The sequence below is a fragment of the Passer montanus genome, unplaced genomic scaffold (genome assembly GCF_014805655.1).
Source record: "Passer montanus isolate IOZ18808 unplaced genomic scaffold, ASM1480565v1 scaffold24, whole genome shotgun sequence".
Taxonomy (NCBI): Eukaryota; Metazoa; Chordata; class Aves; order Passeriformes; family Passeridae; genus Passer; species Passer montanus.
Genome location: NW_024367037.1, coordinates 4,293,794 through 4,316,498, shown reverse-complemented (window position 1 = coordinate 4,316,498; position 22,705 = coordinate 4,293,794). Strand labels below are relative to the sequence as shown.

The 22,705-nt window shown below is 38.6% G+C and overlaps 1 protein-coding gene across 1 annotated transcript in view; it reads right to left on the bottom strand.

The window, feature by feature from the left end:
- Window positions 1-22,705, bottom strand: part of GABBR2 (gamma-aminobutyric acid type B receptor subunit 2) — a 458,985-nt gene that overhangs the window by 14,972 nt on the left and 421,308 nt on the right. Inside the window, exons 15-17 of the mRNA XM_039711173.1 lie at window positions 11,574-11,798; window positions 5,021-5,203; window positions 2,950-3,079 (exon numbers count right to left, since the gene is read on the bottom strand). Of these exons, the coding sequence (XP_039567107.1) occupies window positions 2,950-3,079; window positions 5,021-5,203; window positions 11,574-11,798 (538 nt within the window). The remainder of the gene's footprint in view (window positions 1-2,949; window positions 3,080-5,020; window positions 5,204-11,573; window positions 11,799-22,705) is intronic.

The window sequence follows — 22,705 nt, the reverse complement described above, 5'->3', positions numbered from 1 at the left end:
GAGTTCACAGCTGTATCTACCTATTTGGGCTAAAGTAATTTAACTTTTGTATCTTAAATCCATATGTTTGAATTAAATGAGGGTGGTGGAAAGGAAGAGATGAATCAAAAAACATCCTCTGGCACTTGGCTATAGGAATTAGGACTTTTAACTCTGGGCAATTTTTACAGATCAGAAGCCTACTGAAGTGTATTATGACATTAAAGTTTGATTAGGGCTTCTTTGAGCTGCATTGCCTAAATCCCATGTTATGATCTGTTCTGTGAAGAGCTCTGAGTTTGTGCAAGCAATAGCAGTGGGGTTCCCCTACAAGGCATTCTCCCTGTGAGCTCCTCCAGAACAGCAAGACCTTTTATAAAAACAATTCACATAGAAGTGAACAACAATGCAAATGTGGCAAATTATCTGGTATGATTTTTAGCTCTAACTCAGCTGCTATTTTGAGCCTCTCTCTTCACTGTCCAATTCCTGCTCTCTCAGCTCACATTTTTCACAAGATCAAGGAAGGCACAAACCTCATCATCACCTTTAAACTAATATTGGACTGGCTTCCCCATTGCACAGTGGGAATGAGAGAGATGGTCACTTCTAGGTCACGCTAATAGATTATTTACAATTCTGAAGCTTCACTCAAGTACCACCAGGGATGCATAATTTCAAGTTTCTGTACTTTCCTTTACTGAAAGCTCATGAAATGCAGAGCTACAGAAAGCATAGCCATGTCATTCAGAGTTAGCTTTCCCGTAGCCGTAAGGGCCAGAATTTTTTTAAGTACCATTTAAGTGGTGTCTGTTTGAATCTGCACAGAATCAGCAGTGACTCAGCAGCATGAATTCTCCAAAGCCTTGTTATTTTGATTGGAACAGCAAATTTATATTAAGCACATAAGTTGACTATTGGGAATGGGTGCAGTGAGAGAAACAGACAGGAGATTCAGATGTAGATAAGGGACAGGGCAATGTGGAAAGATAAGAGGCAGAAGAAGTGGAATTGGAGGGACACAAAAAGGCTAGCAAGGGTTGCTGATCACAGTGGCTCAGAGCCTGGAAGTATAAATATTTAGTGTCAGTTCTGTCAAAATCAGGATACACTATAATATGCATACGTGGCGTATTTGCCACCAGGAGTGGGACCAAGCTTCAAAAATCTTCTGCAAACTGGGATCCACATCTTCCTCACTCTCAGGTGAATGGGCACTCTCACCTTTCCATATAAATTTTGACAAGGGAAAGTGTCTTTCTCCATCTGTCCCACCTTTTGTGTGGAGCTTTATGTGGTAGGTCCATTGAGAAAATTGTGAGCAGTATTTACAGGGTAGATATTCTTCAGTATGCAGAATATCTACCCCGTAAATCCCAATAATACATAGTTCCAAGCTGCTCTGGGCATTAAGGCTCCATGCTTACAGATAATTTGAAATATGCACCCCACAGCAGAAATGTGAAAGTTAGGGAGCTGTACTGGGGAAAAATTAGAAACAAAGGCAATCTTGGATGCTGTTGCTTAAAGCAGCAGTTAGGCATCAATGTCTTTTGTAGACATAGCCACAAGTAAGTGCAGAAAGGTTATATTTTATCCTTGATTTCTTTGCCAGCCTCCTACTGCTAATGGAGTGTATCTTGCTGTGGGAAGCATCCATCCTAAATTTATACCCACTGTATTTCTTGAGAATAATTTTTTGATTCTCATACCCAGACTCAGATGGGCATTTGGCACAATGCAATGTATCTTTTCTGCTTGAAATATTATTCATGATTTATCATTTTTCCTGGAGCATCTGACATGAGAGGAACATTCTATGTGTTCCTTTCAAACTGCCTCATCCCACTCACTGATGTTAGTTCTTGCTCCTGATCTCAGCCCAATAATCACACGCCTCCAGCAGCTATTTACGTTTTCCTTTTCCTCCTTTCCCCTCTTCTTCTTTTTTTTTTTTTTTTACTTTTAAAAAGGACACCGGGAACACTCCCTTTTTCTTCTTTTTGCCACAAGTTATACAACCCAGTGTATACCCAGGCTAAAACAAAAAGCTCAAGAAAAAGTAACCTTAGCAAACAGAAATTTCAATATACTTCAACAACATATGTAAACTGTTGCAGTGGTTGTAAAATTGTTCTTCAAATATATTCATAAGAGTAACTTCTGTCCCACATAATCAAGCCTATGATGCCACATCAATAAGAAGCTTGAGCCTTGCAGTGTAACAAACATGCAAATATATAAATTCCAAATACAGAGAAACCAGTTTTTCATGCACTATAGTAACAATCATCTGTACAAAGCTATTTGCCAGAAGTCACAAATTAAATCCATTCTAGAGTCAGATATGGAAGGTAGGTGTCCTGGCTTCCACTTTTATTGCACTATGCACCAGATTTTATTGCTTCCCAAAAAGCAAAATGGCTCTAATGGAAGAAACTCTCTTGCATGTATTTCTTCAGGGAGCGATGCAAGAGACACAGGAGAAACAACTTAGGAATATTACAGTTGTCATTAAATCCCTTTTTATCAGTTTCTAGGGAAGAACTTTCATACATGAGTGGCTTCAATTCTGCATTTAGAATCCAAACCAGCACTGAAATATTTACATGCTTCTCTTTTACGTGCTTGATAGCAGTGTCCAAAAGCAGGATTTCAGCATCCTAGTCAAAACTGGGCTTAAAATTCTGTGACTTTCCTCTCTCTGTGCAGCCCAAAAAACTTGGCTTCTGAACACAAGTACACTTAAAGTTTCCCACTTCACTCTGTGTATTAAATAAAAGATATATATGCAGAAATAACTACTCAGTGGGTACCATGTAGCTTATTATGTGAATCTGCATACTTACAATAATTAAACCAAAATATTTAAACTGTCTTACCAAGGCCTGAGTCTTCTGAAGCCAATTCAATGATTGTTATTCAAAGGTTTGGCATGTTAAGCTACTGATGGATCTTACTGACACTCACCTTTGCCGTCTGTGAAGTTCCGTATACTAAGAATGTCATTAAGGTCCTGATAGTGGTTCTGCTTAATGTATGTTGTTTTCTCAGGAGTGTCCTGAAGTTGCATTGTGACCTCTTCCAGGTCTTTGTCCAGCTGCAAAACAAAGGGTACAAATCCTTCAAAATCCTAGAGTCCTTGCTTCAGGTATCTGCACTGAGGCACAGATTTCCATATTTAGGCTGGAAGGCAGGTGGTAATGCAATTACTACACTGTGACAAATACTGTTTTCTTATAGCACTACTACACTACCTCTAAAAATAATGCTACGAGTAACAAATTGCGTTCAACTGTGACATTGCACACAGGGCATAGGAGAGGAATAAGCTTTAGTAGTTGACAGCAGAAGCAATTCAAGTGTACCGACAAATGAGAAAGGTAGGGGCATAAGAAATCCGAGTCTGAAAACCTCTGAACTATTTATTATCTACATGCAAAATTGCGGCATATATATAGCTATAACCATTTCATCAAATTATTGAGCATACTGGAGAATACAAGGGCATGTCCAGTCATGTGAGTGACTGCAGTCAACTCTATCAGGAATGCACTTTTAGCACTGAGCAGAGCACAGTGTGCTCTCCTCAGAGGCTGACTTGCACTCAGTTGTCTACAGCACCAATAGAAAATTACAAGAAAAAAACTTCCTAATCCTCTTTGTGTACAGTTGCACACAGTGTAGTGTCCAGAGTATGTCCCACTCACTACCAACTTAACTGAATTTTAAAAGTGCTGAATTCAGATGTATCTTTTTCCTTATAGAACTGGGACATAGGATCTCAAACTAGATAAGCCAAAGAAGTAGCTACTAGCCATGGTAGGGCATGTTCCAAATCCCCTTGACAATGAAACTGATTTGGACCCACTGGTTGTGGGAATTCTATCTATTTAAGTGAAGTCTGAAAGAAAAAGTCAGGGCCCTGCAAGCACTAATGTGGCTTCTCTGATCAGCCTTACCTGTGCTCACCATCATGAGCCTTGTGGGGCAGTAGCTGAGAGCTTGTGTTAGCAGGTTTAGTAGAAAAAAAACTACAGTAGAGTAAAGGAACAGAAATAGCCAGCAGGCAGCTAGGCCTTCATTAAAAATTTCAAGGCTCTCACATGAAAGGGACCTGGCAAAGCTGAACTAAATTTCTTTAACAAGGCAGAGATAACTTTTACTTTTGGACTCTTTGGTAGCCTGAGCAAATACTTTATAGTTACGTAGGCAATTGTCATTAAGATCTGGGCAAAGAAATAACTGTTGCAAAAAAATAGTTTTTCTTCAAGGGCTAAGAATACAGACTGATTAAGAACAGGTAAATTTCTTTATGATATGATCAGTTATGGTTATCTTGTCTCAAAAATTGGGCAGTCTTCAGGACTAGTTTGTCATAGTTTCAGGTCTACTGAGCAAGGATGGACATAACTATAAATGTACATGCTATAGCTATTATGTAATTCATGTACTCCACTCAGGTACTCAGCCTTTCCCTCAGCAGGTTACTGAGGAAACCACCACCTTTGTGTCAAAAGAGTCAGCACACACATTCATAAAGGTATTTTTCTACCTCAAGAAAATATGTAATTCTGTTTCATGGAAGATGTAAAAATATGTCTAGCAAGTTTTTGAGCAAACTCTCAGAGAGGTTGAGAAATAACAGCAACAGCAGCCTCAGAACTCAACCATAAACAGGAACAAAGGCAGCCCTTAAGTGCTCCTGGGGCTGCGAGTCTCTGTTATGCTTGCTTGTAAAGGTTACACTTTACACTGTGAAGTCAGCATGTCCACGTGAAACAGCAGGGTAATTGGCCTGTCACAAATAAATAGGGCAAGTTTAATTCCATTTTGCTAAGGCACATTTTCATTTTATCACACCTGCCACGTATTTGCCGAACTAGTTAGCAATCCATATAAACTGCCTCTTTCCTATTACTTCCATGGGAAAAGTTAACTTTTTTTTCTAAAAAGTAGTCAGCATTTAAGCAGATTGCAGAATTGCAACAAAAAACAATGAGAAATGCAGTGCCTGGGCAGTAAATACAATAAACAATACCTCTGTAATTTTCATTCTCAAGCGGTGGTTCTCTGACTGCAGCCCTTCTAGTCGAGATGTGCTGGCCTGATTGACGCTGGTGACTGATGTAGATGTTTTTGAATCTTCTTTCTTTTGATTTTGAGTGAACTGAAACCGTCTGTTCTGTGTGGCTGCATCTGGATTTGTTCGCAGTGTGATGAGCTGAAAGGTTGAAAAGCCTTAAGAAATCCTCTTTTATTTTTGCAGCTATTTATTTTGTATCTCAAAGTACTGAAAGGCAAACCAAGAACTCCTTTTTGACTTTCAAGTATAAAACTCTGGAAAGTGATCTCTGCTTGCCATGTGCACTACTTGAGATGATTTCTGAATAACTTTATAGAATAGGTTGAATGAAAAATGATTATGAGAAGGGAAGCATTCAAAAATTAGGAAAAAACTAATTCAAAAGATATTTATCTGGATTTTAAATATATTAAAACATATCTTTATCCTTCATTGATACGTTTATACTTTCAAATGATATATTCCTTCTTCAAGAAAAATATAATCCACCAAACCCTCCTCTTCCCAAGCACAGTTTCGTCTGAAATTTCTCCTTTCCTACTGTTACAAGTAACACTCAAGCAGTGAGAGACATGAAGCAAGAGTATTATCAGAGAGAACTCATGGGAGATTGCACTCTGGAGATAACAGAAACTTAATTAGTTTTTAGCAACCCAAAATAAACCAAATCTGTTTAAAAAAATCAAATAAGCCACTTAGAAAAAGGTTAACCTTAAACATATTTAATTTAAGCAAATATAAGTAAAATTTAACACTCAGTGACAATGTGAAAATATCACCTCGACATGAGGAGAGAAAGCTACTGCTGTTTGGCAGCAGGAAGAGAGATTCTCAGATTACTCTAGAGAATGCAAAATTTATGTTACTTGCCAAGCAGCATCCATATATATTTGTATACAGACAAAGCTGAAGGAGATCCCTGCCCTGAGAGGATAGGCATGGGGTCATAAATCCAAAGGTTTTTTGAGTTGTCTGAAAAGAGAGAACGGGCAATCATTTTGCATGTACAACCCAGCCAAATTTTGTGGTATAGCTGCATTTTGGAATTGATTCCTTTTACTCTCGAGAGCATGGAAATGTTCTGCAGCTCCAGTGGCATGAAGTAAGGCCCTAAATTCTGATCAACAGAGATCTATCTTCTCAGGCTCTGAAGAGTGTGATCCCTGGCATGTATTTACAGACCAAGGCTGCAGATTGGGATGATGCTTGCAGATAATACGTTTCATTTTTCACATGGTAACGTAGATGGAGAAGGTTAAGGTGCTCTGTCTCTTCTTTGCCTTAAGTGGTAGAAGAGGTATAATTTGCCTTCAAAAATTCCTGATCTCTAAAGTAATTGAATACAGCAAGTTCAGCCAACTTGACAAGTTGTATGCCTGAGGATTAAGAGAACTGGTCCATTTCATCATGAGACCACTCTCAGTTACTTTTGGAAGATGATGTTGATTTCGAGCTGTTTTTGAGGATTGGAAGAAGGGAAATGTCACAGCTGAGTTCAGGAGATGTGAGAGAAGAATTTGGAGAAATGCCTCCTTGCCACCTTCACCTCAGTCCAGGGGGGATGCTGCAGTAAATCCTCTGGGGAGCCATTTCCAAACATATGAAGAGCAAGAATGTGATTACAAGCATTCATTGTTGATTTATGAAATAGAAATCCTGCCTGAACAACCTGAATTACAGCTGTCTTCAGTGAGATGTCTGGGCTGGTAGACGAGGGTAGAGAGTTATTTTTCTTGACTTAAGCAAAGATTTAACACTGTCTCCCAGAGCATCCTCAAAGTTAAACTGATAAAGTGACTGGGCAAGGAACCACTGAAGTGGATTCAAATTGGGCTGAACTGACAGGCTCAGAGGATTGTGGTAGCCAGTCACTAATGCTGTTCCTCAGTCTGGAAGGGAATGGGTCTGGGCCAACAAGGATCTCCTAAAGCTAGGCAAAGGGAAATACTAAGTCCTGCCCTTGAAGAAAAATAAACCCCAGGCACTTACCCAAACAGAACGAGGGCTGTTTGGCTGGAAAGTACCTTTCCAGTAAAGGCACTGGAAACTGTGGTGGAACATGAGCCAACAGCACCCTGGGCCAACGGAGGTGATCCTTCCTTTCTACTCAGCCTGGGTGAGAGCACACCTGGGGTGTTGTGTCCAGGTTTGGGCTGCCCAGAACAAGAGAGAGATAGGTGTAGTAAAGAAAGGCCAGAGAAGGGTCACAAAGATGCTGAAGAAGGTCCCAGCCCTTATGATACAAGTAGAGACTGATTATTTAGCCCTGAGATGGAAGACATTGCATATATATTCATGTGTATTCAATATATGATGGAAGAGAGTAGAGGATAGAGCCAGACTCTTCTCAATGATCTGCAGTGAAAGGGAGGGGGACACAAGCTGAAAACCCAGAATTTTCATTTAAAGATCAGAAAAAAAACTTTTTTTATTGTGAATGTGCTTAAGTGCTGGTAGAGATACACAGAGGAGCTGGAAATGATTCATCTGGAAGTAACCAAGACCCAGCTGCTTAAGGCCTTGGGTATCTTGCTGTAGCTGAGCCCCTAGAGGAACTGTCTTCACTCTCACAATTCTTTGTTTCAAATTAGGGTGGTTGTAATGACTGATGTGTCTAAGTCCCAGACCAAAAACTACATGAAAATGAAGTTAAATGTGAAGAATGGTAATTACAAAGCTTCTTAAAGTAGCAGGCAGAAGTGTTATAAGATAAAAGGTCTGCAAGATAAAAGCTTGATGTGGTCTGAGTTCAAACTGAATATAAGATAGAAGTATTGCCATTGAATCATCTTCACCTGGGAGTTCATAGCTAAAAATTGGGTGTTTTGCAACAGGGACTTAGTTTAATGAATTCATTCATATGGTGTGGACTAGATTAAAAAGTTCATGAGCAGCATTGTTGGCTCATGCTGTATGAAGAATAAGGTTAGATGAGCTTAATTTTTTTTTTTCTACCGTAAAGTCAGTGGAACATATATCTTGCTGTATCTGTGAAGTTTCAATTTTCATAAAGTCTCAACACTGAATATCCACAGAGCCAATTGTAAATAGGCATAAAATGCTAACAACATAGAAAAGGGATGTTTTAATCCCTATAACTGATTTTGCCTTTCTGCTCTGCAGGAAACTGGATCAGAATTAATGTATTAGTGCCATTGCAGCCAGAAATTGTATGCACTTGCTGGGCGACTACAAGTGAGCCTATTGTTCTGTCTCAAAATGGATGGACTAGAAAAATGGATGGACATGGAAGTTTCATAAACATGGATAAGCTTGTGACAATTACTTCATGAAGAGAGACTGCATATTATGATTTTTTCTTTTAAAGAAGTGAAGAGTATGCTGAAAAGTACTATAGACATCTTGGCCCTTGAAAAGAATATTAAACATTGTAATTAATTTCTAACAGGCAAAATATACATAACAGGTGTTTGAATTCTGCAGATAACTTCTACAAGATACCCTTGAATGCAGAAATCTATAATAGCTTTAACAGTGTTTAGGAATCTTTTGACTGGATAGCAAGAATGTATACAGTTAAGGTAAGTATGATGCAGTATAATGCTATCAACATTTGTTCCATTAAATGGAGAGGGTAATGGGCATTTTTTCCTCTGATCTCTCTTACTCTGCTATGGGATTTTCCTCGTGTTTTTTTCTGAGGCATTTGGTACTGAACCAAATAGCAATGGACAAAGTGGACATTTAACTGGAGAAGGATAGTAATTGCCATGTTATAAGTAAATAAGATTAGTAGAGCTGACAAGAAGGAAGGGAAAAATGTCATGTTTCATTCCTTAGTGTGTCGACATTGTTGAGTAGTTGTGTACTTAGATTCATAAAAGGGTTGTGGGGTAAAATTGAATTTCAGTACTGTTGACCCAGGAGAGTGCTGAAGATTAGTTAAAAGGAATGCACTTTACTCAGTACAGCAGTGAAGTAGTGGCACTCATCTGGCTCTGAACCACATTACTGCTTGCATCTGTCTGGTCAGCTTAATAAATGAGAAAGGGAAGTCTTCCAGGTCTTCATTATCATCCCCTGTGCTTGATGAGCAACAGGCTTTGGTATTCACCAGAAATCTTCCTAAGTTTCCAAGATTGTACTAATTTACAACAGAATTGCTTGAGGGGAGAGATTGGGTGCCTGCCTCACACTGTCTTACCTAGATGTACAAACTAGGTAGCGTTGGACATAATCTGTGGTGTCCAGAGGAAGTATTGTGCAACCTGAGCAGGCTGAGGGGAGAGCGCTTGCCAGCTGTGGCACAGCACAGCCAAAGGAGATGTAGAACAATATATTTGAGTGCTAGAAGAACTCTCCAGCTGGGAAAACACTCCCATGGGCATTGAAAGTGCTGCATTCCAGCCCCTGCTTCAACATTTTTTTTTTGTACCTTATCCAGTGATGAATTTTATTGCTAAATAGCTAAGCATTTGGAAACCTGACAATAGATGGAGAGAGATTAGGGACTTCATGATAGGGGGCTGTGGTTCATGTTTGTATTTTGAGCAAAAAAGAACAGATGAAAAATGAGGGTGGGGTAACTGGGGTTTAAAAGAAGATCAGAGGAAGGGGTTAAAAAAGGAATCAGAAAAGTAATTTCACAGCCTGTGACAAGAGAAGGATGGGCAAGGGAGCATGAAAGCAAAGGGGCAAAGGGCATGGACAGCATTAATAATTCTCTTTGAAGAGAGTTCTGACATTATTTGGAGGTATTTTTGGCATAGGAGTTTTAATATGCATTTTCATATGGCTTACCCACTTAAATCTTGTAGTGTTTCAAAGTACACTCTATTGTCATGTTTGTGAATGTTCCCTCAATTTAGAACAAAGTTGTGATTCTTCCATAAGATCCAGAACAAAAATATGACTATACATGTCTCTATGGCTTTTTAATGTTTGAGAAGTGAATTGCAAAACTTGAAAAACCATCCTGTTTAGTCAGTCCTGGAGAATGAATTACTTTGTTTTTTGGTTTTTTTTGTTTTTGTTTTTTTTTTTTTTTTGCAGATCACAAATCAGCTTCTATCTCTAGTCTGCACCTTTAATTTCTTTCAGTGGTTGCACTTTGAGATAATTTATTAGCTTGTTTCTCTTGCTTCTTTTGCACACACAGTTCTTGGTTGCCCAGTAGATGGGATGCCACTTAGCACCAGAATCTACTGACTACAAGTTGCTCAATACATGGATTGAATGTGGTCCAATAAAGAGCCTCTTAAAAATACTCACTTGAAAAAATCTAAAAACAGATTCTAGAGGCAAAAAGACCTATATTTTGACTTGCAAATTTTTCACACGTCCAACTGCATATATATCTAATTTGGGGTAAAAAGCTATGTTTATGCAAGCCACTTAAAATGAATACAATTGAACATTCATAACATGGAATGCATTCCCTCGTACTTTAGGCTTTGCTAAGTAAGCTTACGTAAAAACCAGTTTTCCCTTCATTCAAGATCTGTCATATTCATGTCTAAAGCTTAACTCAGCAAGGGAACTGATCAAGTTCCTGCCCTCTGTAAGTATCTTCTTGATTCTTCCAACAAGACACAATGAACCTGCCCAAAAGAGCAAAAGGAAATGAAAGCACGTCTCCCAGTCTGTGCCTCACTTAGTCCTTTAATGTACACATTAATAAATATAACTTCAGTGTCAGCATTTGCAGCATACACACAGTTTTCCTCTGAGGTACTGACAAAGCCTATTGTTCCACCATAAATGAATACTTAGAGGTTTCAACACAATCGATCTCTTATCATGCTAGTGAACTAAAAAGATTTTACCATTTTTGTAGATATAGAAGCAGAGATCTTGATTATCTTGTTTAGGGCATGTAAGAATCTTAGAATATCCCGGGAAGGGACCCATTGGGATCACTGAAGTGCAGCTCCTGGCCCTGCACCGGAGCACCTCAAGGATCACACCAAGTGCCCAAGAGCATTGTTCAAATGCTTCTTGAACTATGTCAGGCTGGTGCTGTTACCACTTCCCTGGATATCCCTTTCTAGTTCCCAAACACCCTCTGTGAAGAACCTTTTCCTGATATCCAATCTAAAACTCCCCGGAGATATCTTTTTGTCTTTTATCCTTTGGTACCTATAGCTGGTCACCAAAAAGAAGAGGGAAGAGAAGAAACATGGCAGAGTAGATACCAGGACCTGTCTCCCCTGAATCTCCACTTACATCTTCACTCTTTCAAAAAATTTCCTGAAAGTCAAAAATAGAGACTATTCCATTGAAACTACAGAAAACAACTTTGGTTTCCCCAGTCACCATTTCAGTAAAAATATAGGCATTAGAAGTTCAGGTATTCATACTTTCTCAAAAATGTCATGAAGCTTTGTTTTTCCTTCAGGGTCTGGAGAGAAGCATTTATGGTTGGGCCTGGTTAAGAATCCATAAACATCCCCTGCACTTGAAAAGGTGATAAACACCTGCATATTACATCATAATTACAAAACAGCAGTAAAAAAAATCCAGACCTATGCAAAACAAATTCACCTACCTTAGGTACAAACACAAGGCAGAGAGTAATGGTGCTGCAGAATATTATGACTAAAGCAACGATGCAGAACTGCACATTGGGTTGGTCCCGGGTCAGGAACGAAACAGCAGCACCGATAATGCACATTATCCCCACGTTGTATACACTCATTCCAATGTACTTGCTGTCATTCAAAGCAGGAATGCTGACATTTCGTGTCTCCCAGGCGAGGAAACACCCAAATAACTGAAATGGTAAAGCAAGGAGAAATGAGAGTTTTAAGAGGAATTTGTTGTCATCCAGAAAAAGCACTAATTTAAACAGGTATGTTTTCCCACTTGACAAATATCAGCAATATTACAGCTCAGAGATATACACCTACCTTTTCCTCAATATCTAATTATCTGTGTGATTTGTTTTGCTCACTAGGACAGATTCCTGCTCAAACAAGAAAAGTGTGAAACTTAAAATTAGTCCTTATTCAAACAAATTTTTCTAAATGCTATGGTTATCTTTATTTTATATTTTAAATAGTTTTTAAAGACTGTCCTTCCTGCTTCTTTTCAAGGATTCCAGTAAAGATATAATGTGCATTGTTTTTTAGTTATTTTTAGCAGCTGTTCTCAATATACTCTTATCAATCTAGCTATTCATTACATGATTATCACCTACATTAATAAGCAGCAGTGCCAAGATGTGTCCCATGAGGGACAAATATACAATGTAGAAAGTGTCACCCGAGTTGTTCAGATTACAATTATAATGCCTTTTATTATAGTGGGAGTTGGTAATGGCCTTTCAATTGCAGTTGTCTAATGATTTCTGGCATAAAACATTCTTGTGGCAATTTTTTGTTTGCTTTTTTCCTTTGGTGTATTTTTAAGTTTTAGCTCCTTTGTTATTTGCAATATGCTTTTGCAATTCAGCAGGGGAAAGCCTTTAGTGGAAGGAAGCCATCTCCATCCCTTGAAATTTAATTAGATTTTTCTGCAACATGAACTGCTGCAGACAATTATTTTCTTCCTCCTGCATTCCTCAGAGGAGTTCTGGCAATGCAGTAAAAGCCTACACGAACTGAAGAGGTTGTAACTGGGTAACCCAGCCTGCAGCCTGGGCAAAGCCCCACAGGAGTGTAGGGTGCCTTGGGAAGCATGACAGACAGATGCTGTTGGATGGAAGGTAAGGACAGAAAGAGAAACTATCACTAAGGTCCAGGACATGGTTTCCATGCAGTGCAGGGACAGACAAGAAGGAGAAAGAACAAACGTGCATTCCCATTGACCTCAGTAGCCTTCCTCCCAGACCAACACATTTGTCCATTGCCATGTCATGGAGATAATATTCTCTTTTATACAACTTCAATTTATGTGCAATCAAGGAAATTGGAGGTCAATGGTGATGCCATTTGGGGGATTAATTGCAGTTGTCTAGTATAGCTTACCCTCTATTCTTCTGTGTGTTTTTTTTTTTTTTCCTATGTCAAATAACCTGGATTGGAAGAACAGTATTTGGATGCCAGACAAGCAAAAGAGATTAGAGAAATGGCAGATTGATGTTTGCTCTACAGTCTTGGGTTTCAACCCAAGTAGTAACACCGGGACACTGGTAATGCAAGTTTCCTAGATTATTTGCCTAGTTTTAATCTCTAATAACAATGGCAACAAAGCCAACCACTTGTGACTCAGCTACTTTGCACTCCCACAGGCAGGCTGCAGCCTCCTATCTTCTCATCCAGGCCCTTCCAACCAGGATATGCTGCTGAGCTCCCAGCCCTGCCCTCCCTGAGCTTGTTTCATTGCTGGCTTATTTCATTGCCTTGCCTGCAGCACACATCACCCTGCCTCGTGCTCACGGGCAGAGCTGGCTGCGAGGCTTTGGCAGATTAGGCATCTACTCTCAGCCCATGGAATGTGGCAGGCTGCAGGGGCTTCCCAGTCCAGGCAAGGCATGTAGAGCCATTTGCTCAGCCACTTTCCAGTGCTGCTGTCACTGCTGCAATCCCTATCCAGATACATTCCCCAAGTGGCCTTTCTTAAGAATTGCAGGGAGAACAGTGGGGGCTGCTGCAGGCAGAGCATGGGAAGGGGATGCTCTTAAGGGGTCTCAGCCATTCAGGCAGGGCAGCTGAGGTGAGTGAGCCCCTTATCAAGCATTGTGCCAGAGCAGCAGCTCATCCTCTGATTTTCAGAGCCCCTCTGGTAAACAAGGTAATCTCTCCAATAGGGAAGGATGCAGGCAGCACTCCTTTGCTGTTGGGTCTGGCACTGTGCACAGGCAGAGCAGGAATGTACAGACTCCTCTTCAGGCTCTGAGGAAGCAAATTGTCACTCTGTTCACCTGGGTGCATGGTGGGGGACATGCAGTGGCGGTACCTTCTTTTCAGGGCACAAACCTGTTTTCCCCCAAACCTCACCATCTCAGGGGTTGCCTGTTCTCCCCTCCTTGCACTCTTGGTGCTGCACTACTCAGTTCTGCTGCAAATTTACATTTTGCCAGCCCTGAACTGACAAACAGGCTGGTCTGGGCTGAGCTGTTTTGAGGGGTACAAGGAATCCTTGTCTGTATTTCTACATCACATTTTTAAAGGGATGAGATCCAGATTAACTACGGAGAACGTTTCTATCTTTTCATACTATGGTTAATTATTAATAAGATTTTTAGGGTTGTAGATCATCCCTCACTCTCCTCCATTTCCCCCAGTATGAACAGATTCCATTCCAAAAGGATTATTCTGGGAAAACAGCCAACATACTTACATGAGGCCAGCACTTATTACAAATAATGGGGATGAATTTATAGCTGAGGTGGCTATAAAATGATCTGAAAGATCAATATAATGGAAAAAAGATCGTTTGAAGAGTGTTGTGGGGTGTTACAGTTTAGCCCATTCTCATTTATAATTGAGAACAGCATGGAAAATGGTTAAATATCTTTTGGATGAAAGGAAGATATATATGTATTTATACAATAATCAAAGAAAGGGATATAATTGAGAACAGCATGGAAAATGGTTAAATATCTTTTGGATGAAAGGAAGATTTATACAATAATCAAAGAAAGGGGGAGGCTCTTGCAGCACATGGGTTTCCTCAGAACGAGACATTATAAATCTGGGAGCATTGTTTTTAATTTTTATTAGCATTTTGGGTAAAATGCTTGCCTCAGGAAGAGAGAGCTCCTTTTCTAGAAGTCACAGCTCATCTTTGAGACTCAAACACGGATAAAAGCTGAGAGTTTTCTGCATCCTGCTGCCAGGGCAGTGGTGGTTGCAGAGATGCTCCTTGTAAGGCACAGATGCCTGCAGGGCTCTGTGGGACTGGTAGATTTCTCCTTTGAGATAAAGTCTTCCTGAGGGAACTTCCATGCTTTGCTTTTCCTCCACCTGCCCTTCCTATTTTACCCCTTCCCAAGGCTCAGACCATATGCACACATGAAAGATTCAGTTTTATGACTGTAGAAATCCTGTAAATCCCTTGGTAAAATCCTGTAAAATGGCTTGGCTGAGGAATGGAATGCAGACATCGCTAGTGAAAGGTGCAGATTTCTGTGATTCCTTGACAACTTTAGAATATAAGACCTGGGAGCTACAGTTAAAAACACAGGCTCATAGTACCTAGTTCAGCTCCTCTTTACTCCTGGTACCTAAACTTTAAACATTCATCTTCCCAGATAATAAAATTACATTTCAAATTATGCCTGGGGGGGACCTAATTCTTGAGGCTGCTGTGGAATTTAAGAACTATTTGATATTTTTAGTCTGCCTGCCGGGACTTGCAAGGCAGCTGTCTCTCCTTCTATTGCTCTTAGAGGGCTTAGGCTGGTAAAGGTTCCTCAAGACTGTCTGCAGTTTGGGCCCCACACAAAATACATCAACAGGCATCTTCATTCAAGACAATGATGTAGTTTCATGTTTGGAGAATACAGCGCAATTCCAAATTTTGCCTGAGATGTGCTCCCTAACCCCAGAGCAGAGTCTGGCTTCAGAGGGATCTCTCAAACTTCTTTCAGAGCTGCTGAAATTAATTAATTGGGCACTTGCGTGGGATGTTAGTTCTGATCTCTGCTGAGAATTTTGGTTAAACAGTCTTTAGAGAAGGCTTGCATCAATAGATGTTGGGATGGAGGCAGGCAGCTCTCAGCAGTGCTGTAGTGCTGGATCCAGAGAGGTGTAGGACACTTCTGTACCCAGTGCTTCACACCAGTTACAATTCCCATCCAGAGGCTTCTCATGAACCCCACACATCTCTGAAGGAGTTTGAAAAACTCAGGGCTACACATTCCCCTATAGAAAACTGTTGTCTAAGATTTAAGGACACTTCAGCCTACTGTCAAGCCTAGTGGCCTAATTTTAGTCCTTTTTGGATCTCAACCAATGACACTGAGAATGCAGATAGGAAGGCTGCCTACACCGTTATTCATGAACTTAAAGCCTTCTTCAGTTTTGGTGGTCTAATACACACATCTTCTTGATGTAGAAAGTGCCATAAAATATTGGTTTGGATTTTCTCAGAAGATATGGGCAGCTGTACAGGCAGGATTGGTTTGTTTCATCTTTTGTTTGAGGGTAGGCAGCTTCCATTTGACACTGATGTACAGTATTGCCTTTGCAGCTGTTTGTATGGTAGGTTTAGACTGTGTTGTCAGTGCACCTAAAAAGGCTGCTGTGAGAAAGTCTACAGTGAGAAAACCACTGTATAAATTTGTGGAAAACAGTATCTGAAGACAACATGATTGTATCACTGTGATTAAAGATAGAATAGTGATCACTAAAAGAAATCTGTGTTAAAATGTTAGAAGTGTAACAGGTGTGTATGGAGAATATTATATTAGTGTTTAGATTCAACAGGCAAACTTTAATTAAACAAAATATTGTAGTGACCAAATTTTGATACCTGTGAATAGAATAAAAGTGTTTGTAACTGAAGTATTGGAAAACCCTTAACACTGTTTCTTAGAACTCTACCAGCTGGTTAATTTTAAATGTAGTTCATGAGAATTACTGTTAAACACAGTAACAATTGCTTGGATCTACAACATATATCAATGCAACCAAGGGCCTAATTTGCTATTTGATTGCACAGACTGTCACATGACAGGAAAGAAATTATTTATTCATCTCCATTGCTCTGTACTGCTCTTAAACCATTTTTTAAATGTTTCATTTCAAAGTCATGCTGGCTTAGGTTATGAACAGTATTAGGAAAGAAAGATAGAAAAAATTACACTAAAGCTATATGACAAGAGCAGAGAAATACCAGAGGAAAAATCTCCAATCTTGTCAGAAGTCATGCTTGCCAATAACGAGGGGATATGGTTTTGGAAAGATTATATATTGGACCAGGCTGCAGCTTTGCAGAAAATTGCTGTGTTATATTAGCACTGACCCTCTTCACTAGTACATTGTAACCCTGCTGTGTGCCACATAAAAGAATAAAAGCAAGCCTTTTCTTCAAAGGTTTTACATCTGGAGATTTTTGTTTGTTTTGGTTTTGTTTCTCCTAGCTAGATTAGTGTCAGATTTCCCCTCCTGGTCCCTTTAAACCAAGACAGTTCTAGACCCTGACCTGGAACGACCTTTCAGCCTGAAGTAATTGTGAAGCTTTGATTTGTACATTTCTCTATTCAGGTTCATTCATTAAATCCAAATCATCACAGACACAAGTACATTTTTATTTCAGTGAAATGGCTGCAGATATTTTTCAATTAAAAAAAAGGGAATTTTGGTTTTCATGTTTTCACTCAAGAATTGTGCAGTACAAAATACTGAGCAGCCTTCAGGAAGATGCACAGAAAAGTGACTTTTTTTTAAATTACCTGTACAATAAGTAAGGTTAGAAAACTGAAAGACAAACTATTCCCTTGTATGTCTCTTACCTTCACTGTCAGTACAATCTGATGTTAAACCATTGCTCACTCCCCTGATCTGTCGTGAGTCAGCTGTGTATTTAGTTAATTTTAACAAAGCTGCTCTGGATAGACATTACTAAAGGGAAGCTTAATATTTCTATTGAGCATTAGGACAAAAGCTAAATATTGATTTTAATTGCAAGATATGCATATTCAGCTACTCATCTGAAGGACTTTCTTCTTCAAGGTCTTGGCAAAACCCTTTATGCCCAGTGCAAGACAGAAAAGCTGCACAAAGCTATGGACACTAACAGGCATCCAGATTTAATTTCATACTCCAGCCTCTCAAACCAACAGGTCAATATAATATTTCCCCCTCTTTCCATTCAGAGTATATTTGACTTTTTGCATGAAAATTCTGCTTAGTCATGAAACAATTATAGTAACTCAATTGAAACAAATACACAACTGGTCATTAGCAAATATCCATTTGGAATAGCTTTCTATTGTCTCTGGCATAAGATTACCACAATCACAGCTCTGTAAAGAGGTGAAGCACCTCTGCTAAAAGCCAGTGTGTGCTACAGTTTAAATCAACTTCTGCTATACAAAAACTGATGCCAAGAGACATGTAAGAGAATATTGCACTATCTGCAGCATTTCAAAAATATATTTGAATTTCTTTATGGTCATATTAGGGAAAAATTTATCCAACAAAACCATATGGATGCGTGGCTTTGGATGCTAAAATACTGTCCATGTTTTATTGAAGAAATAATAAATATATGGTATAACTATAAACTACTTTCCCCAACCACAAAGCTTGATTATCTTCCTTTCTAATTACTGCAAGATGGGACAGATGGGTCCCACCATATATATGAGTAGGAATCATGCAAGTTAATTGATAAGGAGGTAGAGCCTTCTTCTGAGTTCTCTTTTTGTTCATGAAGGAAATTTAAAAGAATGCAAATATATGTGTTAAAAATCAAAGGTATTATCAAAAAACAATGGGAAATTTTAACATAATCTGAAAATTATTCAACTTTTCTACACATAGAATTTATTAGTTTTATAAAGTAATTAATTAATAATATGGTTGATATAATCTCATAAAATAATTGGGAGGGACTTGTGGAAATAATCTAGTGCAACCTCCTGCTCAAAAATCAGACTCAGATGTGAGTTCAGTCCAGAATGTTCATACTTTTATCCAGTCTGATTCTGGAACTTTTTAAGGACAAAGGATGATCAAACTCTCTGGGTGAGCTGCTCCACTGCTTCCTTTTCCTTAGTGACAAAAAAAAAATAATTCGTTACCTCCAGATTTCATTGAGTAAATATAAAATAAGAGTAAAATAATAAAAGGAGGAACATGTGTTGCACACCACAGCTGTACTGTTCCTACCTAGCTCCTGGGCTTGACACACACAGAGGGCTTAAGCACCTGCAGCAGTAGTGAGAAGCTGCATCCAACACCCAGCAAGGACAGCCAGACCATCCCTCAGTACCACCTGCAGGTACCTAAATGCTGCCAGTGGCCAAGTTTTCTGCTGGATATTTGTGAACTGCTTCCTGTCACAGAACCAGCATCTGCTCCCCCTCCTGCCTGCTGAGGCAATAGCACCAAGTGCTGACTGAAGACTGGGCTGCAGGGCACTGACTGGTACCCAAGATCTAAACTATGGTACCTAACTCCTTTTTTTGAAAATCTACTTCCAAGTGCATGAAAAAAATGGAAAAGTAATGTTTATGTATTAACCAACAAAGCAAAGGAAGCCATTGGAGAGGAAGAAGGGGTAGCAACAGGTATATTTACAAAGAGCAATTGAAATATGTTTGTGTATGTGCTGTAAATTATCTGTTGTAAGCTGCACATGTGTAAAAAGGCTATTCTTACTTTAAAAATTGTTTTGGTTGTTGTGGCATGTAAAACAAGTAAGCAATAAAATTGGCCAAAGACTGGGCACAACGTAACAAAAGTTGAAAAGTGGAAATTCATAATAATGATTATGAATGGAAGATCTAAAATAGAGATAATGGAAAGGTAAGTTAAATGTACACTAGTAAATGAATGGCTAGCAGCATTAACAGAATTCATAGGGATTTATGAAAATGTGAGTTGAGAAAAATGAATCGTAATGATGATTCATTCTTTGGGAGATGACAAATTCAATAGTAATGACGCATGATAAGATATGCTTAACAAGGGGTTTTGTCCTACATTTACACAGAGATGGAAGAGTCCATTCACATCTTTCCAAAACAGTGAAATGCAGCTTATTCCAGCAGCAAGAGAGAGCTCTTGAAAACTCTGTCAAGACAAGCTGCTGTAATCACAGAGATCCTGTAACCTACATGCAGTAGTTTTACGAATTGATTTAGAAGTTGCCTGGACTGCTGGGCTTAATTGTTGATATTTATTGGAATTCTGGCAAAGCTCCACTTAAGATACAAAGAGGCCATATGGGAAAAGACAAAGTGGAACACCCTCAGTGATTACAGAGCTATTACCGTAATTTCTACCCTAAGCAAATTAATGAAATGGCTGACACATGAACTCAGCCAATAAGTGGGGGGGGGGAAAAAGGGATAGCAATATAATTCAAGTTGCTATTATTTTTATTTTTAAATGAGTTTGCAAGACTGAATAAAGGTAATTACATTCATGCAAGATACATGGATTTCCCAATAGTGTTTGTCTTAACACTGCACAGTATCATTATTTGAATACAGAATGCTATAAAATCAATGCAACGAATTTAAACTAATTGAAATCTATGTGATGGATCTCAACATATAACTATTAATGAGAAGCTACTTAAAAAGGAGATTAAAAAAAAAATCTAGCTTAAGCTGTCCCAGATATGTATATTTACTTGGAGGAGATAATAACATGGCTGAAAATTATGCAGAAGAAACAGAGGGTAAGTGTGGTAGACAACTCACAGAAAGATTATTAGAGAAATCACGGAAATTTGGCTGAATGCAAGAAATTTGCCTAGAAATAAGGACATCAGTTCATTTTACAGTAAGAGGGATGGATAACATATATGTAAGACCCACCAAAATTCAAGGCTTGGAAGTAAGATAAATTCAGCTTAGCAATTACAGAGCCTTAGGAAGCAGTGGATTATTTCAGACTTTAAATTAAGATTGAACATTATCTCAAGGATCTATTTTAGTTGAATTAATATTTTCTTTGCCTTCTAAATAAATTACAGAGTTGTGTTGAGCGGTATATCAACTATAGTGAAATGCTGGAATATGAATAGTTAGAAGAAAATAAATTTCTTATTCTTAGTGACATTTATCAAGTCCCATCATGAATATGCATTATTTTTTTCCTATCTCAGTAAAGAAATACTGATATGTTCGTTCTTGGCAAGGTTAGCTAAGGACAACACATTAAAAACAGCATATGAGAAGTGGTCACTGTTATTAGTTATGGCTTAAAACCCCCTCAATTAACACAGGGCAAAAATAGAATTTCATACAGAGGGCAACAGTCAAGCTCAAAATATATTTTTGCCTCAAAAGCCTGTTTCTCAGCAGCTGAATAAGGTAATAAGATATCAGGAACACAATGAAACTTCCAACATATATACACCTTGAGTCTAATGATAACTCCAAGCCTTATCAGGAAGAGAGGAATCAAACAGTAGACAAGACTAATGTGTGTGTGATTAATAAGCAAAGCATTCTAGGAGTCCAGTTCTGGATGAGATGAGACAAGTATATATATATATATATATATATCTATCTATCTCTCTCTCTCTCTCTCTCTCTCTCTCTCTCTCTCTCTCTCTCTCTCTCTCTCTCTCTCTCTCTCTCTCTCTCTCTCTCTCTATATATATATATATATATATCCCCAGAAAGACGTTAGTGCACTCCCTAATAATGCACCACCAGCAAGTTTAAGATGGTGTGTCTTGAATCATCCTTTGGAATATATGAAAGAAAGGTGCTTTTCAACTGTGTCTGCCTCATCAAAAATCAAAATAATGCAACTGACTCACTGACATGCTGGTGTTCAGGCATATGTTGGACTCGATCACAGAAGCATTTTCAGCCTAATTGATTCTGTAATTCTGTGATGGTCAACACGTACACAAAAACAGACCTCAAACTTGTTTGCAGCCTTTTCAGTGCTGAGCTTGAGATGGGAGAAAACAGTGAATCCTCTAGGTATGGACAATTGGAGAAGACTAACACATTGGTCATTAAGAAGATTAATAAAATGGTAAAGGCAGAATTTAGGATGGTAATTTTCCTGTTATTCTCTAGTCACCTGAGGAATCTGAATGTAATAACTGAGAAGCCTTCATGCAGAGTAAGCATTTCCTCACATCCCTTCAGAGGCAATTGAAGAATTGTGAATCTGACTTTAAGAGTTTGCTAACTTTAATGAAGAGGGAATCAGCGTATCCTGTTAAACAATGCCTTCCCTTATTTTTCCATTCCTTGCCTTCTCTGCCCTTTCCTGCCCTTCTGTGCTCTGCCCTACCCTGAGTGATTCATTCACTGCAACAGTGCATTTAAGCCATCAGAATGGACAGTATTGCTTTTACTTCAAGACAAAAAAGAAAGCAACTTTTTTAGGTTAACCCCATTTTTTACATTTCCATTTTGAGACAAGAGGTCACGGTAAATAATTTTGGCCCAAGTAAAGCAATTTCACCTTAAATATTGCATTGTGCTGTAATTAGCAATACTAGCTCTTTAGTATATAGCATGTTAAATTAGATATGTGTTTTATTATTAAAAATCACAGACTTTTGTATTGGCTAAACCTTCATAAAATTATACAGTAACAGGAGAGGTTTTGTTTTTGTGTTCTGAAGGCAAAGTATGTGTGGTGTACAGAATATCTTTAGTGATGAGATAAAATGCATCAATTCTGTTGTCCTCATATCACTCATCCACTCATCATAGCAATTATTTAAATGATCCAGATGAGTATCTTTCTTTTTAATATGTAGTGATTTGTGTGTTAAGAGGGCACTGGAGTAATAAAAAGTGTGTGTTTCACTGGTGGTTATGAAACAGTGCCTGAAATTAGTGAGTAATGGCATACGTAAAATAAATAAGATACTAATAGCACTTAAGCTGAATATTATAGATATACCACAAACCAAGAAATTCAATAGTGAACTGAGTATTTTATGTATGCATATATGCAAATATTATTGTCTAATAATGTAAAGGCATTTGCAAAATAAGTTTGCAAATTACACTTGCAGACTTAAAGAGAGTCACATATCTTGTAGAAAATAGCCTAACATACATTCTGACAAAATAATGTA